The sequence below is a fragment of the Salvelinus sp. IW2-2015 genome, linkage group LG4q.1:29 (genome assembly GCF_002910315.2).
Source record: "Salvelinus sp. IW2-2015 linkage group LG4q.1:29, ASM291031v2, whole genome shotgun sequence".
NCBI lineage: Eukaryota > Metazoa > Chordata > Actinopteri > Salmoniformes > Salmonidae > Salvelinus > Salvelinus sp. IW2-2015.
In genome coordinates this window covers 14,715,315-14,733,857 of record NC_036842.1, presented here as the reverse complement: position 1 = coordinate 14,733,857, position 18,543 = coordinate 14,715,315, and the positions used below count along the sequence as shown (strand labels likewise).

At 43.9% G+C, this 18,543-nt stretch overlaps 1 protein-coding gene across 1 annotated transcript in view; it reads left to right on the top strand.

Moving 5' to 3' along the window:
• LOC111961540 (leucine-rich repeat transmembrane neuronal protein 4-like) overlaps positions 1–18,543 on the top strand; it is a 130,560-nt gene that overhangs the window by 19,525 nt on the left and 92,492 nt on the right. The window contains exon 2 of the mRNA XM_023983893.2: positions 3,137–4,695. Within this exon, the coding sequence (XP_023839661.1) occupies positions 3,137–4,695 (1,559 nt within the window). The remainder of the gene's footprint in view (positions 1–3,136; positions 4,696–18,543) is intronic.

The following is an 18,543-nucleotide window of genomic DNA, read 5'->3' as shown; positions in this document are numbered from 1 at the left end:
GTAGTAGTAGTAGCTGTTGTAGTAGCTGTTGTAGTAGTAGCTGTTGTAGTAGTTGTAGTAGTAGTAGTAGTAGTAGTAGTAGCTGTTGTTGTAGTAGTAGTAGCTGTTGTAGTAGCTGTTGTAGTAGTAGTAGTAGTAGTAGTAGGAGCAGTAGCAGTAGTAGTAGTAGTAGTAGTAGCAGCAGTTGAGTGATTATGTTACAGAAATAGATTTATACAGTTTGTCCTAGCACAGTATGATAATGGTAGTCACAATAAAAAGCTAAGGTGTACCAAGGGTATGCGGAGGTTTAATGACTGACTTGTATGGGTTGGAACAGGCAAAAACAGCCTATGCAGTTCAAGGGGAAAGTAGTTTAAACAACTGAAGTGATAATGGGAGAGTGCTAGGAATTAATAGGTGATAGTTAACCAATGTGATATTGTAACCAAATGGTAATGACAAGGGAAACATGGTAGAGAGGTGGTAATAGAGACACAGCTTATAAGTGACACCTCTGAGGGCAACTTCTGTTCCTCTCTGAAATAGATAAGAAGCTGAGGAGAAGAAGATGACTTAGTGAAGCATTAGTGCATGGGCCGCTCATTAAACCACACATAGTGTTAATCAGGGCATGAAGGTGCCTAGTGAAGAGGGTACAAGCTAAATTATGTATCTCACAATCTATTTTAATAAAGCTGCACATGGAAACATTTGAGAGTTGAATGCTTCTCACTCGATTATTTTAGGAGGATGTGTAAATGCACACTGAATCTGACGAACACACTTTGTTTTAGCTGCCCACACATAATGTATCACACAGAAAACACGGAAAAATATGCAATTAAATGTATTTTACAATTAATAAACATTGTTGTGTTTCCATAATGTTGGCTTGCCTAATTAAATAAATATAAATTAAGAGTGTGGGGCCACACTTTAAATGTAAACCTTTTCTCCATCTCAAGATGAAATTAAAACCCGTCAATTTACTTAGATAGAACGCATTGTAGCGGCTCCTATCAGATAACCTGGCATTATGCTGACCTCACCAGACAGGGATTATGGCATCAGCCAATTATACATGTTGACGTAGATGGATGTGAACAAACACTTTTCCATAACATCGTCCTTAACAAAGTCAAGCACTCTCATTATCATCCTACAGATGGCAGCATTGCAGTAGCAGTGTTATATAGTTATATTAAAGAAGTTTTTCGCGAGTCCGGACTCAAACCCACATTGGCGAGCATCCACACTAGAGGAAAGTTTATCGTTCTACAGTACACCTGTCAATCAACTGATCGCCACATCCTACTGCATGCTGTAGGGATATTAATAAAGTGGTAGCACAATACCATTCAGTGTGTTCATTGTCATAGTGACAACTGTAAATAATAATTCAATATACATACAATGAAAAATTATGTTTTTAAATGTAGAAATTCAACAGAACATGCAGTTTAGCCTGCTGTTAATAAACATTTTGTTATTTGTTACATTTGACTGTGTGTAAAACCTAGTAGTACTACCTATTTCTCTGAGAGTGAGGTGGATATATAGCATTTTGCAAAAAAAACATGATTATTTGTCTCTCTGAAATGAAACCATCAAGTGATCGATTATTAACAAATAAATGTCTGTCATCAAACAACCCCATGCCATGAAAATATCATTTATTTAATTCAATAATAAAAGCTAATTTACCAACATTTCTGAAAAGGGAAATATAGCGTAAGGTAATGGAGCTCTTCTTGTGCTGTATGATGCTTCTCGGCCTCCATTGGTCAAATAATTCATTCTGATAAACTGTCGCCCCGAGATGATAACATTTAAATCTGAATTTTAGAACATACATTTTGTTGCACTGAAGCCCAAGTGCCATCAAATGCATTTTATTTCTTGGTCTCATTCTATCTCATAATTTGTTTAGTTTTGCGACACATTTGAAACTTTAGCATGCAGACAACATCACTGTCACATTTTCTTTCATAGAGCAAAATCTAGGATGATTGGACTGTCACCATGACAGGTTATCACATGTGTTAAATATGACATATGTTAAACCAGACATTCATCCTATCTTTTGATTAGAGGATGTTTACAAGCTATCACATTACGGATGTTTAGCCCAGAGAAAAGAGCACACATAAGAAATGGATGCACTCCTCAGGAGAAAATCAATGCACCCTTAATAACAGATCGTTAGTGACTCTGTAAGGGGAGCGCTTTTAATGTAAACAGCTCACTCTCACCTAAGGACGAAAACCGATATCACACCAGGCTACATGTACAGATATTGGATCTTCATTTTATCACCCTGTTACAGGAGAACTTTCTGGAAATGTTAAACTTGTAGTGTATTTGAGGTTTAAAAAAGGCATCTGAAGTTTGTCATTTCCACTTAGAAATTTCAGACTTGATTTTCCCTTAAGAAAAATATATCAACTCCTGCAAAAATGTCTATGAATTTTAATCCACATAACAATTCACATTTTCTGTTGCTGCAGGATTAATTTCCTGCTGTAGAAAGCTGGCTCAAAATAAGACCCTACATCTTCATACTGACCGATTGTCATGATCACCATCACTGATTCAACAGTCTGTATCTGCAGTATTTTTTCTACATGTTTTATAACCCGAAGTAGCAGTAGCAGGATATCCAAAGAGACGGCACAGCATGATCAGATTCCCTTTTTTGTCTGTGCGTTTGCTTATTTAATGATGTGCGTTCAAAGGGTTAGTATACATGTATGTATTTTGTTTGAACACAGAGTTGTTTCATTCCATAGGGTTTCTAGAGAGCTGACTAAACTTTTTGGAAGTGAACACCATGATTTACTCAGACCCCTTAACCACTCTGTTATGGGTCAATGTGAAGTGGCTAGATTCTAAATAGATACGCCTCTGGATTTGTATACACAATCGCAAGCTCCTGAATGTTAATTTGCTGTGTTTCAGCTTACTTTTATGACATCTCTAGTTTTGCCTCAAGCACTGTGGCGGCTTGTGGGAAGACTCAATTCTGGTCGATTGCAGTTAAAAACAAATTAAAACCACAATTTTCTACACCATTTCCAACCAGATAGGTTGTTGTCAGACACTTTCAGTAAAAATATTTTTTCCTCTCTCCCTCTCTCTCTGTCCCTCTCTGCAGCCTCTGCCATGCGGCGCCGCTGGCTTATGGTGCCTCTGCTCATGCAGGTGTGGCTGGCAGCATCTCCGTCCCTCAGCGAGCGTCCATGCCCCAAGAGCTGTCGCTGCGATGGGAAAATTGTCTACTGTGAGTCCAGCGGTTTTCGCGATGTGCCCAAGAACCTCTCAGGGGGCTGCCAAGGCCTGTCATTACGCTACAACAGTCTGGTCAGTCTCAGAGCTGGACAGTTTGTGGGCCTCAACCAGCTCATCTGGCTCTACTTAGACCACAACTACATTGCCTCTGTAGACGTACTGGCCTTCCAAGGCGTCCGAAGGCTCAAGGAGCTGATCCTGAGCTCAAACAAGATCACAATGCTCCACAACACCACTTTCCACCCTATACCCAACCTCCGCAATCTGGATCTGTCTTACAACAAACTGGCGGCCCTGCAGCCGGGCCAGTTCCAGGGCCTCCGCAAGCTCCTCAGCCTGCACATGCGCTCCAACTCCTTGAAAAGCATTCCTGTGCGTCTGTTCCAGGACTGCAGAAACCTGGAGTTCCTGGACCTGGGCTACAACCGCCTGCGCAGCATCACMCGCAAYGCCTTYTCAGGCCTGCTGAAGCTGACCGAGCTGCACCTGGAGCACAACCAGTTCTCCAAGATMAACTTYTCCCACTTCCCACGCCTCTACAACCTGCGGGCGCTRTACCTGCAGTGGAACCGCATCCGCTCCATGAGCCAGGGCCTCACCTGGACCTGGACCTCCCTGCAGAAGCTGGACCTGTCTGGCAATGATCTGCAAGAGGTGGATGCTACGGTCTACCAATGCCTGCCCAACCTTCAAACACTCAATCTGGATTCCAACAAGCTGACCAACGTGTCCCAGGACACCGTGTCTGCCTGGATCTCTCTGACCACCATCAGCCTGGCGGGGAACGTGTGGGACTGTGGCCCTGTGGTCTGCCCCCTGGTGGTCTGGCTGAGGAACTTCAAGGGGAACAAGGAGAACAACATGATCTGCGCTGCCCCCAAGGAAGCGCAGGGAGAGAAGGTCATGGATGCTGTTGACACCCACAGTGTGTGTCGGGATAACGCAATCACACCCCTCACGGCCAGCGCCCCACCCACACCATCTAATGACCCAGACCAGACAGAGCGCCGCCCAGTCTACCCCACACCACCCACGCAAGGTGGGAAGAGGGGGGAGGGATCCAGAGGAGGCCCTACGTCTCCAGCTGTTACCTCGGTCGTGGCGCCACCACCTGAACAGTTTGAGCCTGTGTCCTTTCACAAGATAGTGGCGGGGAGCGTTGCCCTGTTCTTGTCTGTGGTGATGATCCTGTTGGTGATCTATGTTTCGTGGAAGCGCTATCCTAGCAGTGTCAAGCAGCTGCAGGAGCATTCGGCCGCAGCTCGCAAGCGCCGGAAAAAAGCCAGAGAGACGGAGCGCACGCTGAGTTCCCCACTGCAGGAGTACTATGTGGACTACAAGCCCACCAATTCGGAGGCCATGGACGTGCTTGTCAATGGGACTGGCTCCTGCACCTACACCATCTCAGGCTCCAGGGAATGCGAGGTATGACCCACACCATCCGCAACCCCTCCTAATCAAATCTCTTCCACAGCGAGGCAACCTGAGGTAAATGTTTACACTGCTTTTGATTGATATTACATCAGTGGCTTTATTTCCATATCTCCCCTCTTGGATTGGCTGTAGCTTTGTTTTGGTAAGGAATGGTGTGCTCTTTGTGGGATGTTGGTGTCGCTATCCTTGCCTTGAGTAGTTTTCATTGTGATCAAAGAAGAGTTTTGGTATTCACTTACACCCTTGTCTCTGTTAAGAGGAAAAACATTGTTTGATGTAAAATTGTGTTGAAATGCAATAAGTACAACTGATTAGATTTCCTATCATGAATCATTTCACTAGCTTGTTTGTGATAAGTTACAGTTTTTTCCCATGTATTCTGAGAGATGAATTCAATTGCTTATTTAGGTGCAGTTTTTACCCACCAAAATGCCACATGCATTTTTTGTTTGTGTTTATCATATCTCAGTTCTGTTTTCAATTAGCCACTTTGTTTGTGGGGAGATTCATCCCAAGACACTTGGAATGACAATGGACACTGTTGTGACAGCAAGAAGATTCCCTCTCCACTGATGACTTTATCCTACACCTATTATAGCACAGACTCACAATGGATGCTGGTAAACACTTCATACACAGCTTCCTCCTACTAGCTTACCATCTATGCCTCTCTTTCTTCATCTTACATTCATACCTACAGGTGTACAACAGACACACACACATATACAAACACGCACAACACACAAACATCACAATACATGTACTTCTACAAATATTCATTGTCTAAAACTTCCATAAGGAGTGCCACTGCTTGGGAATGTTTGAATTCACTGGTCAAATTAATAATTAGAAAAACAAAAAGGTAAAACACATTTTATGGAGAGTGTGTCACTGTGGGACAAAGTCCAGTGCTTCTCTCTCTTTTGGAATCACCTTGTTTTTGACCACATAGTAGAATCTCAACAGATAGACGCTAAGCATATATTTCACATAATTTAAACGTTTCCGTTTGCTCCTACTGTTTGTTTTGTCCTCTAAGTTGCATCACCCAAAAAAAGGTTTGTTTATTTTTAGAACTGTGTTTTAGAAAGTGTAAATGGTCTTCAATCAGGTCTGGTTAAACCGGTCTTGGATCAGTGTTTCAAGGCGTATTCTCTGTGTTCACTGTGACCGTTTAGCTCTGATGCTGTTAAAGTGTCTTTTTGTATTCTGACGTTTGCCTTTGAAGACAGTGTGTTTGTTTGTCTGTCTGTCTGGCTGTGGATTTTATGACTTTGGTGATTTGGCCCACTCATATGCTTTTTTATATGCTGTGTTACGCAGTATGTTACTCTTACAAGGTAGGGAATTGCTCAAATGGGTCTTCAACAAGTTCAAAGGAAAAGGATGCACTAATATTCATCTGCAATTTCAGGTAATTTTTCCTTTCTTCTTTTGGACAACTCTCATATTTATTCAGGCCTGAAAATGTGACAAGCAAAACCGTGTTTGCTAACAGGATACAAAAAAACGTAAATTTGTCTTATGACATCACAGTGTTCCTGAGATAAATGTATGTTTATTTCTCATAAAAACCAAGATCATTAAGTCAGATTGTTAATTGCTTGAACAGCATCATACCACAAACACTCTGAGGATTGCCGGTGGCAAAAAATCCGTCTGCAATTCAGCAGGCAAGCTGAACTTAGATGGTAGTGTCTTTAGTTGACAATTAGGCATGCGCGGGACTTCAAACACTCACCGTTAGTGAGAGAATATCTCTCTCATCCTCCTAATCCTGTCTCTTACACACTGCGGTTCTGTGCCGTCGCTTTTCACAATGCCTTTTGATCCGTGCTTAATGAGGGTGTTAGATCACCAATATAGCAACCGGATTACCTGGAAAAGAAGCAAAGACTACTCTCTTCCTTAAAATTTTCCCCAAGGCAACCCAACTGCATCTTTATTGGTACTCTCCACTTATATATTCCCTACCTAATTTGCTTTCTCTCCTTGTCCCTCTTCCTCATGTTATTATCTCTACAACTTCCATTCTTATTCTCTTCTCCCCATATGGCTTGGTGGTCACCATTTTCTCCCTTTATTTCCTTTTAAAATCCACTTTTTAAAGCCTTAAACTTATTTTATTGAATCTTCTAGACTTATTTTACAACATGATGAGCCACTGGGCTTTTGCATTCATTGCATGTGTTTTAATTGTTTATGCAGTTATGTAGCTGTTTGCTTACACTAGAAGTGCAGGACTTTTTCTCCTCCGGACAAAAGTAACCTTGTCAGGTTATTGTGGCTGACAGTGCCATTAGAGTCATCCTGGGCTGGAAGCACGGCAGCCTGAAGAGCTGTGAGACAGGCATAACAGACAGGCTAGTTGGCAGTTGGCTGGCAGCGAGACAGGCAGAGAGACAGGTAGAACAGTAGACTGGCAGAGACAGGCAGAGAGACAAGTTGAACAGTAGACAGGCAGAGAGACAGGTAGAACAATAGGCAGGCAGAGAGATAGGCAGAAAGACAGGTAGAGCAGTAGACATGCAGAGAGACAGGTAGAACAGTAGACAGGCAGAGAGACCGGTAGAACAGTAGACTGGCAGCGAGACTGGCAGAGAGACAGGTAGAACAGTAGACTGGCAGAGACAGGCAGAGAGACAAGTTGAACAGTAGACAGGCAGAGAGACAGGTAGAACAGTAGACTGGCAGTGAGACAGGCATAGAGACAGGTAGAACAGTAGGCAGGCAGAGAGATAGGCAGAAAGACAGGTAGAGCAGTAGACATGCAGAGAGACCGGTAGAACAGTAGACTGGCAGCGAGACTGGCAGTGAGACAGGTAGAAACAGTAGACTGGCAGAGAGACAGGTAGAACAGTAGACTGGCAGTGAGACAGGCATAGAGACAGGTAGAACAGTAGACTGGCAGAGAGATAGGCAGAAAGCGGTAGAACAGTAGACTGGCAGCGAGACTGCAGAGAGACCGGTAGAACAGTAGACTGGCAGCGAGACTGGCAGAGAGACAGGTAGAACAGTAGACTGGCAGAGAGACAGGTAGAACAGTAAGACTGGCAGAGACAGGCAGAGAGACAAGTTGAACAGTAGACAGGCAGAGAGACAGGTAGAACAGTAGACTGGCAGTGAGACAGGCATAGAGACAGGTAGAACAGTAGGCAGGCAGAGAGATAGGCAGAAAGACAGGTAGAGCAGTAGACATGCAGAGAGACAGGTAGAACAGTCAGACAGGCAGAGAGAGCACGGTAGAACAGTAGACTGGCAGCGAGACTGGCAGTGAGACAGGTAGAACAGTAGAACTGGCAAGAGAGACAGGTAGAACAGTAGACTGGCAAGTGAGACAGGCATAGACGACAGGTAACAGTAGACTGGCAGAGACAGATAGAGCAAGAAGAGACAGGTAGAACAGTAGACTGGCAGCGAGACTGCGGGTGGAGTGAAGGGAGACAGGTAGAACAGTAGACTGGCGAGAGAGACAGGTAGAACAGTAGGGCAGGCAGAGAGATAGGCAGAAAGACAGGTAGAGCAGTAGACATGCAGAGAGACAGGTAGAACAGTAGACTGGCAGCGAGACTGGCAGAGAGACAGGTAGAACAGTAGACTGCCAGAGAGACAGGTAGAACAGCAGACTGGCAGCGAGACAGGCAGAGAGACAGGTAGAACAGTAGACTGGCAGAGAGACAGGTGGAACAGTAGACTGGCAGCGAGACAGGCAGAGAGACAGGTGAAACCAGGTAAGCTGGAAGGGCAGGATACATAGAAGCTAGGAAACTTGACACACAGACAGGAAAGGCAGTTAGGCAGGCTGAAAAATCAGCAACCATCCAGACTAGACAGATAGATTGGCAGGGCTGGGTCCACACATACACAAAGACAGCTCTCCACAGACAGCTGTCCATCCTGTGATCACAGCCAGCTCAAAGCTTTTTTTTCTGCCAGATCAGAGGTCTTTAAAGCAAAGTCCAGCAGATTGGCATGTTTTCCTCTGTGGCTGGATCAAACTGCAAGGCAAAAGAGGAAACAACAGACAGAATTAAAGGACAGATCCTATCAAACCAATGTCAAATCCTTTTGCCCAATTCAGACCGGGTCAGTAAGTATGTCTGTAACTTATTGAGGCCAGCTGTGCTGAATTTATCATGATCTGACACACTTTGGCTGCTTTTACACAATTGGGCTGCGTTTACACAGGCGTTTACACAGACAGCCCAATTTTTCCACTAATTGGTCTTTGAAATGGGCTGCCTGTGTTACTAACGTTACTATTCATAGATTCACTTTTGATGAATATATACAGTAGATAAATCCATGGTTTCCTGCTTATGGCGAAAGACACACAGTGGCTGCGTTTACACAGGCAGACAAATTCTGCACATCAGATCTTTTCACATTAGATATTTTTCAGAGCTGATCTGATTGGTCAAAAGACCAATTAGTGGAAAAAATATCAGAATTTGTCTGCCTGTGTAAATACAGCCAGTTTCACAGTTCAAATACCTTCCTCCTGTGCGTAGGTGTGTGTCTCTGCTTGAGTGCATGTGCAGGATATGCACACGTGGGCACATACAAGAAACCTTTCGCTCTCCTGCTAGGCTATTCTTAGAGGTCTCATATCTTTATTTTTTCCACCCTTTTCCTATGCTTCTTCAAGCACACATTATTTTTAGTGAATTACCTATCTATCATTCGCCCCAGTCAGGCTCCTGCTCTATGGCAAGTACTGCTGCTGCTGCTGCTACTGCTGCTGCATAGACTCTAATGCCATTTGGCTGCCTTCCACTGCAGGAAAATGCATGCCACTCACAATTGATGAGTTATATTCTCCCTGCAAGGGTATAGTATTCTATCCTCACATGTCCAGTGTGTAGCTTTTTCACATCATAGGAACGGGATAGATTGAGACACACGTTTGAAGTCTCTTACCATCTCAAAAAACTGTGTTTTCATCAATGCCATGCATCCCCAGGCATTGACTAGCATGGATGTGTGCAAGAGAGAGAGAGATGGGGTGGGAGAGGGAGGAAGAGAGAGAGTGGAAGAGAAGGGAGAGAGAGCAACAGAAGGGTGGCGAGAGAGGGGGGAGAAAGAGAGCGAGAGAGACGCTCGCTCACACACACATTCTCTAGAGATATGTGGCCTATGAAGCGACCCTGAGGGTACTCCTTGCATACATGTCATATCTTCGAAGGCTGTCTTTCACTATGAAAAATAATGGTGCCTTTTATCGATTGGATTAGCAAGGTAATAAAAGGTATTTTTTTGCAAAAACCGACAATGGATTCGTTTGGGATTGATTGTGCCATGAAGCCAGCAAGTACACTTAGGGATCAGAGCCCCTCCATCCAACTCATTGATCGCCTCTTGAAATGTGAGGAAGATCATAGATAATGCTGATAATTAAAGAAGGGATACATAATGCAGAATTCCACTCAGGCCTTTTTTACCTGTATTTAATCATGTACATTAGGGGCCGGAAATTACAGTAATGGTACATCAACAACTGGTTAGAAGCAGCTATTTGTAACCAACTCATGTGTGGGTGTATGTGGATATTTTCACAATAAGCCTCCATACCCACCAACCTCTATAGGGAGGGAAACTATCCCACAATGCCCCTCTCACAGTGTCATTTGGTACGTTCTGATTGTTTTTGCAGCAATGGCCTATCAATCTTGCTTCATTTCCAGTGATTGAGATCTAATACCAGCAGCTGTTTAGCCTTTGAAGGCAGCGTCTGTAGAGGGTATTGAGTTTGTAGAGCCTGACTCTGAAAGGATGAGGCTTCTGCTTTCTCTTTTCAGACCATTCATCAGGCCATTCACTTTACTATATGTCTTATTAAGATGAGTGGACATGTTCCTTTTTGCTCTGGGACGTTCCTATCTAAAGTGGGACGCTTTCCAAAATTCAGCGTAATCAGTGCAAAGGGAGCTGCGCTTTTAATCACTCCACACCGCACACACCTTCAGCTCTCTCTCTCTCTCTCTCTCTCTCTCTCTCTCTCTCTCTCTCTCTCTCTCTCTCTCTCTCTCTCTCTCTCTCTCTCTCTCTCTCTCTCTCTCGCAGTCTCATGCATCTAATGCATTTCTGATTTGCTTCTCAACACTGACACAATTCAGATGGATGGGCTCCCACTTGACAGGGTAGTGAGGTCTCTATGGTCATAATACCTTGAGTTATGTCTTTGCACACTCAAGAGGGTAACAAAAAGGTCTATTTTCTCATGGAAACCGTGACTAGTGTGGGTGTCTTTGTGGTTTTGACCCACGGACGTGGCCTAGTGGCAGCTACGCTGGCATTTCCATGTCGGAGCAGAGAGATAAACCATCCACCTTCACATGAAAGAATTAGCCTGATAATACCGTTTTTCTTCTTCTTCTATTGTTTCAAAATCAAGGCTCACTATTTCCATTTGCACATAATAATGGGCATGCTAAGGGCAGTAATCAACAGTGGACTATCCAGATTTAGGTTAACAAATTTATGTTTTGTACCTTTGACCACTATAGATGATGAAAGTGGATTAATCCATGCGGTAGACGGTAGAGATTATAACTGTTGGCTTGAACCTGGTTGTCAGTTGAAGCGTGAATTAGATCACCGATTTCACAAAAATACCTGCAGACACTTCTAAAATGTTCAGGCTGTTATATCTGCATGTATGCAAAAAAAAGTGTGAACAGTTTCAAACTGATTGTTTACCTGTTCATTCATTCTACTTCAAAGAGGCGATAAAGGAGAAGTGGCGTTAGGTGGAAATACATGAGCTGAAAGACGGAACAATTTAAACAAAAGTTGGAAAGGAGACAGGAGAGGGGAGAGGAGCAGAGAGATGCAGAGGTAGAAAGAGAGACAGAGGGAGAGAGATGGATGGATAGTCGGAGGGAGAGAGAGGAGAGGGACAGGCTGTACATAGTTCTCACTGACCTGAGAGGCGCAGCCTGTTTGATTTAGTGCCAATCACAGTTTTTAATGACTGCGCGGTGCATCATAATTTATTGGGATTATCATAAACTTGTGCTGGGATCTGGTGCAAGGGCACTTGTCCCTCCCCCTCAAAATGAATTACTCGCTACCAGCCCGGCCGTCAATCAGGCCAGAAATAGCAGACTCGAGCTATTTTCCACTTTGTTTTTCCTAAACCTTTCCCAGCATCTTGGCAAAGCCAGGAACCTGATAAATATTCATTCCATCATACTCCACCATGGAGAGGATGGAGTGGACCAAGAATGTTAGATGGGGAAGGGCTGAGGGGGCTTGGCTGTTCTCTGTGTCTTTGTGGCCAGTAAAATTAACCTATGGAACACTCAGCATCTCAAAAGCCTTCTCCCTCTGTTTTGAACATGCAGGGTGATCCAAGAGCCATTGAAAGTCTCATCTTGAATGCAGTGGGAGGCTTTATTCAGTGGGAGGCTTTATTCAGTGGGAGGCTTTATTCAGTCTTTCCAAGTAGGCCATTTTCCTCTCCCTGGCACTTAGCTGCAGGTAGACTAGCGGTTAAGAGCTTTGGGCCAGTAACCGAATGGTCGCTGATTCGAAACCCTGAGCCAGAAAGGTGGGAAAATGTGCTGTTTTGCCCTTGAGCAAGGCAGTTAACCCCCAACAACAACTGCTCCCCAGGCGCCGATGACATCGATTAAGGCAGCCCCCCCGCACGTCTCTGGTTCAGAGGGGTTTGGTTAAATATGGAAGAAACATTTCGGTTGCATGCATTCAGTTGTGCAGCTGACTAGGTATCCCCTTTTCCCAATTGCATAAACTGGGTTTTGATGAATTGATAATAAATTAATTTACTAAGGGTTGGCAGTAGAGGGGAAACAGAGGGGGCAGGATGGTTGAAGAAGCTTTGTGAACCAAGAAGAACTTTTCGAGAGACCTGAAGTGTCCTTGGAACACTTGAAGTTGATTGCTTTATGGTTTCCATGTGGTTGATATCATTCCATTCACTCCATTCCAGCAATTACTATGAGCTGTCCTCCCCTCAGCAGCCTCCTGTGATACCCCTTCAGTGCTTAGTGTGTGAGGTCATGACTCTATCTATTTCCTGCCCCTATGATGGGTTCTGGCAGTGCATCTGGTGAGGAGAAAGTATTGCACTAGACGTTGTTTTCCTCGATTCTCCTCTGAGTCTCCCGTAGGCTCAGACAGCCATGCATTTAGTCTTAGCTTGTTTTTCTCCTCAGATTATTGGCCTACGATTTATGTGTTTACCTGGTGTAAAGCTCCCATGGCCCCTGGTGCAGGCCAAGGCATGGCGACAAACATGCACATTCCAATAGGTCCTGCCTCTCTCTAAATAGTAGAAATTATTCAGTTCCTATCAGTCCTAGACTATGGCGAAATCATCTAGATGAACACAGCTGTGTTTGGGCCAAGGGGACCTGATGGGGGGGGGCTGGCACTGAGCACAGTGGGAGTATGAGAGACAAGCAGACTCTAAGCCTAATTAATCTAGCCTCCCTTAATTAGCCTATGTCCCCTCTATTATGTTCTTTCTCTCCCATTTCCTCTCTCTCTCTCTCTCTCTCTCTCACTCTCTCTCCCTCTGTCTCTCTGTCTGTCTGTTTTGCCATCTTTCTCCCTCTGCCTGTGAGGATGGTGACAATATGCTGCGAGGTGATAAACAAGCTCTTTTCGCTGTGGAGGGCAGCTTAAGCGGAGGGCGTAGGTGTATGAGCTGTCGCCTATGTTGCCACGAGAGAATGAGACAAAAGCCCAGCTGTAGAGCTACGGGTGTTTTGGCCTTGCATTGTTTTGGAGGAGATCTTCGGCGTGTCTCGTGAGGCAGCTGGTCATTGTGTGGCATGATGGCACCGAGGCCCGAACACTGCACCTCCCGGCATGTTCGTGTCGATTACTAATGCGTCACTTCGGTGGTCCACAGCCCATGCCATTGGTGAACACAGAGAGAGAGTGGCCTCCAGCTAGACTGGAACGGCAGGCTGTGGCTCTAGCTGCTGCGGCTGCTGCTGCTGCTGCTGGACCACGCCAGCTATGCTGGGAGGGAAGATGTCGGCATGAATGACATTTCCCTCTCCCAGGCCCAGGCGTTCTGTCTGTGCCGAGCATAATGATGGCTTTAGTCTGTTATTCCACAGCAGCCCTCCCTGACCAATCAGCCTGAGTGTACGTTGACTGCTGATCATGACTAACTGTTGACATTGTCTAGCGACATTATGCATTTTTTATGAACTTCATGATTAATTCTGATCATGAGCTGGTTTTCTCCTTGTTAAATGTCTTCAGTGGAGTCTGATGCCCTATTAAGGATGGGGTAGGTGGAAATGATACAAGTGTTGATATAAGACTTGGCTATTTAAAGCTAAAATAAAAACACTATATACAGGTATAGTGCCCACTTTATGCCCATTTTAACTTGAACGATATCAATATTAACTAATTTATCAGCATAGCACTTGATAATATTCATGGTAACACAGCATTATGATATTAACTTGCATGTCAATGTATTATTACACGTGCTAAATCAATAACCAGTTCATCATGGGTCTCATTGAAAGATCAGGCATTAGGAAAAGGTTACGAATGTAAAACTTGGCTATTTCTTGGTGTTTAATTGCCTACATGCATCTAAAAGACAGCTCCCAGCCCACCTCCGCCCCATTTGATATATAAAAAAGCCTAAATGAAAAATAGTGCTGAATAGATGATGATAATTAAATGAAGCAGAGGCGATCTACCTCACTGGCAATGGACCCTGATATGATAAATATCTTCAGAGAAGATGTATCCTCTTTTTAATGAAGATGGTCTATTTGCGTATCAAGGTCATCGTCCACTCCCGCTGCATTCCAACAGGACACTCTCTCTTTTCTCATCGCCCTCTCTTTTTCATCTGTGACCTGTCATCTCCCTGGGGAAGGCCACATTGGGTTGGGTTATGGGTGATGGAGGAGTGGAGGTAAGGGTCAAGGGAGGGTTAGAAGTGAAGCTCTCTCTTTGAGTCCTGAAATGTGAACATCTCTTTACTTTCTGACTGCCCTTGGCTAATGAGATACAGGCACATCCTATGTGTTTGATCTCTGACATGTCAAGTCAGAATCTAATCTAAGTACAGGTACCACTGAAATGCGTATTAGCTATGTATACTGTAGTAGTTATGTCTATGTTCGTACTGGGGATATTTTTGTTGTGAATACGTTTCAGGTACAACCTTGGACCACCCTTAATATTGGATTTAACAGTGTAATGTCATCCCCGCTACTATTCAGGCTTTGTGAAGTGTTGCCTCGTCAAGCAGAGATGTCCGAAGCGAACAGAGCATGGTTCTTCAAATATCCTCCTCCACTCTCACCTGGAGCGATGACAGGTCAGGGTGGAACGTATTGAAGCACTACACCTGTACGCTAGAGAACAACATGTCATGACAGAAATAGAGCTTTTGCTTTCAGAGGCGTTCCAGTGTTACTTAGTTGAGTTGGTTCGCTCTGGGTGGTCTGTAAAAGCCTTGTGAGTTTGCATCTCCCTCTCCTACGCCAGCCTGTAATCCAGGCCTGTTCCCAGGCTGTGTGGGGCTGAGCTCTGCCCCTATGGAGGCTCTATGTGAGGCTCTTTGGCTCTGCGGTCAAGCTGGTGTCAACGGTGGTGACTCACCGTGAAGCGGCTGTAGACTTAACGACCGTAACCCTCAGGCACCACCATAAGTCTCTAGTTGGAGAACTATCTCGTTCCTTTTCTCTTTCTTTCTCTATATCTTCTGTACTTCACTCTCGTTATCTCTCTCTCTCGCTATCTCTCTCTCTCTCGTTATCTCTCTCTCTCTCTCTCCTCTGTTCTCTCACCTATTTACTTTTTGATGACTTGCATTTTACTTTGTATCACTGTACTGTGCAATTTCCTCTCGCTCCTCTTGCTCCCTTCTCTGAAACTCATGAACTCAATGTGTTAGATCCTGTTCTTGCATGTTCCTTGTATTGTGTTGTTAGTTTGGATTAAGCTCTCAGCCTCCCTTCCTCTGCTCTGGTGAACAAATGCATTTCTTCCATGTGGTTCTGTCTGCTCTTCCTCTCCACTCCTTCTCAGTCTGTGCTCGGCATGATTTGCATGGCCTACCTTCTGTTCTGTGTGGGATTCGATTAATGCCCCCATCGAGGGGCTCCTGAGTAGTAAAGACTTCACTTGTCATGAGTGCCAGCGGGCCCTCCCCAATGTAATGATCAACTTAAGGCCCATTTTGCCTGTGTCCTCCGCATCCTCAGGAGCCAAAATACTCCCACCCGTATCTCTCTGGGCAAATCACACACCCCTGTGTGTCCAGATAACGCTTGGCTCTAACCCTGTGAGCCAATCAATCACCAGTGTGAGACTATAATGAATTCACCCGTGTTGTTTAGAGCCAATCCTGTATAGTACCTAGGTCCTCAATATACAGTATAGCATATAGGTAGGGTTGTGTTTAATTCCACAAATTCATTTCTAATTCAATTCCCTCTCCCTGTTAATGAAATGAAATGTAATTCAATTCAAATTCTAAGTCAGTCTTTGAATTCTGAGATACAAGTTCAAATATATATATTTTTAAATCCTACAGTCAATGTTTGATACTAAGTGGATTAATTCCATTAACTGGGACATGTACAAATGTTGAATTGCAATTCAATTAAATTCCAAAGATTAAATGTTTCTAAAATTCAAATTCAATACCCATTCAGACAGTCCAAGCAGTATAATTCTAATTCAATTCCAATTCCATAATTGAATTCAATGTAAATTCTCCTCTTCATGAGTATATTCAAGAATTGAATTGGAATTGACCCCAACCCTGGCTATAGGGTCTGTCTCTGTCTCTCTCCCTCTCACACACAACTCTCAACACTTTTTCCACCCATTGCTTTGATATAATTCTAATCACAAACAGTTACAGTGCCCTCTCCCATTTCTGAAGAGTTTGTTTTATGTCAGTCTTCCGTTATCTTTCTCTACACACTCAATTATTTAGGAAGGAATTGTGTGCATGCTTGTGTGCTCATCACGATTAAAAAATGTTGGAAAGTTAATATCCCTCTCGCATGTTGCAAGACATTCTGGGACGGGAGCTCCCCATGAGCGAACCGACTGCGCTATAAACACCTTCTCCAAGTTTTGTGTCTGATTTTGTTTTAGTGGTCAGAGGAGACACTGCACTTGGACGTTTGACTAGTCTAGATAGGGGAGGAGATACACATAATGAAAACCCCCAAAAGAAAATGAAGAGTAGAGAGATGGTGCTGGCGACTTAATGGCAGACTGAAAAAGCAAGCCAAGAGACAGTTCTTGTTTCACCTGTCAATGGTGCCGGAGTGCCTGTTACAAAGAGGGCAATTTCACCACGACCTGGGTGTTGCCATGACAACATGGAGTCCTTTCCCTTGTCACGTTTTGCTGTTCCTATAGGGTCTTGAGGTCCTTGCTGGCCCTCGCTGAGCCAACTCGACTGAAAAGTGGAATATGGCCTCCTTGTTCACCCCATGCTTTGAGGATGATTTTTTTCTTGTCCCCCCTTCAGCTCTTTCTTTTTTTGGTTTGCGTTTTATCTTTGTCTAATGAAGCCGCGCCTCTTGATTGCCTTCCGATTTCATCCAACATCACATAATACCGGAGGGAGTCGATGTATAATCAGGCGAGCTCCGCCCATCTAATGTAATGTTTTTCATCCTTACCAAAGTCAAAACAATCAAGTCATCACCTCTGAATGCCCAGGCTTTGCTAGCTGCCCACTGTGCCAGGAGACGGATGGCAGATAAAAAAGAACAAAGAGTTCACAGATTTAGATCCCAAGGCGTCTGTACCCTTAGGCAAGGTGCTTATCCTGGATCTCCTTAGTGATACTCTTTATCCACAGGCATTGGATACTGTATGAACATTGAAACAACCTATGTGTATTGCATCATCCTACAGAGAATGTGTAGGTTATTGTCTAGTGGAAGGCATTATATGTGTAGTGTAGTTAACACCTAAATGTTGCCATATCGCGATAGGTCACTTGACAATCAACACATTGACAATATCCACTAAAGCAGATTGGTATTTAGAAAAGTTGCATATTATACTGAATAAAAGTGTCGAGCACTTCTAAGCAGTGACATGATGAGCCACTCTCTCCCATGACTGTAGAAAGTGTCTAATGCTGACTGATCTGTAGGCATGACATTGGTGTGATGTTTGATGTGACCGTCTCTTCATTATGATAGGAGCACGTGGGCGGCATTCTGGGCTGACTGACTGACTGTCCAAAATTCTCCAGACAACGGAGACATCCTCAGAGTCGTCACAACATATGAGTTACTAGTTTCAAAGTACCCTGAGTAAACATGATTTAGTGTGTTGAGTTTATCTCTGTAGCAATGGACCCTAGTGTCTTAGATGCACTACCATGGGAGTTTGTCGTCATCATGAATTGAACCCCTCAATGGGCCTATTAAATGGAAACATGTCCATGTACGTTTCATGTGTCATGTTACAATGGTGGAGACACATGCTTTTGCCTCTGAGTATACAGTGGGGAGAACAAGTATTTGATACACTGCCGATTTTGCAGGTTTTCCTACTTACAAAGCATGTAGAGGTCTGTAATTTTTATCATAGGTACACTTCAACTGTGAGAGACGGAATCTAAAACAAAAATCCAGAAAATCACATTTTATGATTTTTAAATAATTAATTTGCATTTTATTGCATGACATAAGTATTTGATCACCTACCAACCAGTAAGAATTCCGGCTCTCACAGACCTGTTAGTTTTTCTCTTATGAAGGCCCTCCTGTTCTCACACTCATTACCTGTGATTAACTGCACCTTTTGAACTCGTTACTGTATAAAAGACACCTGTCACACACTCAATCA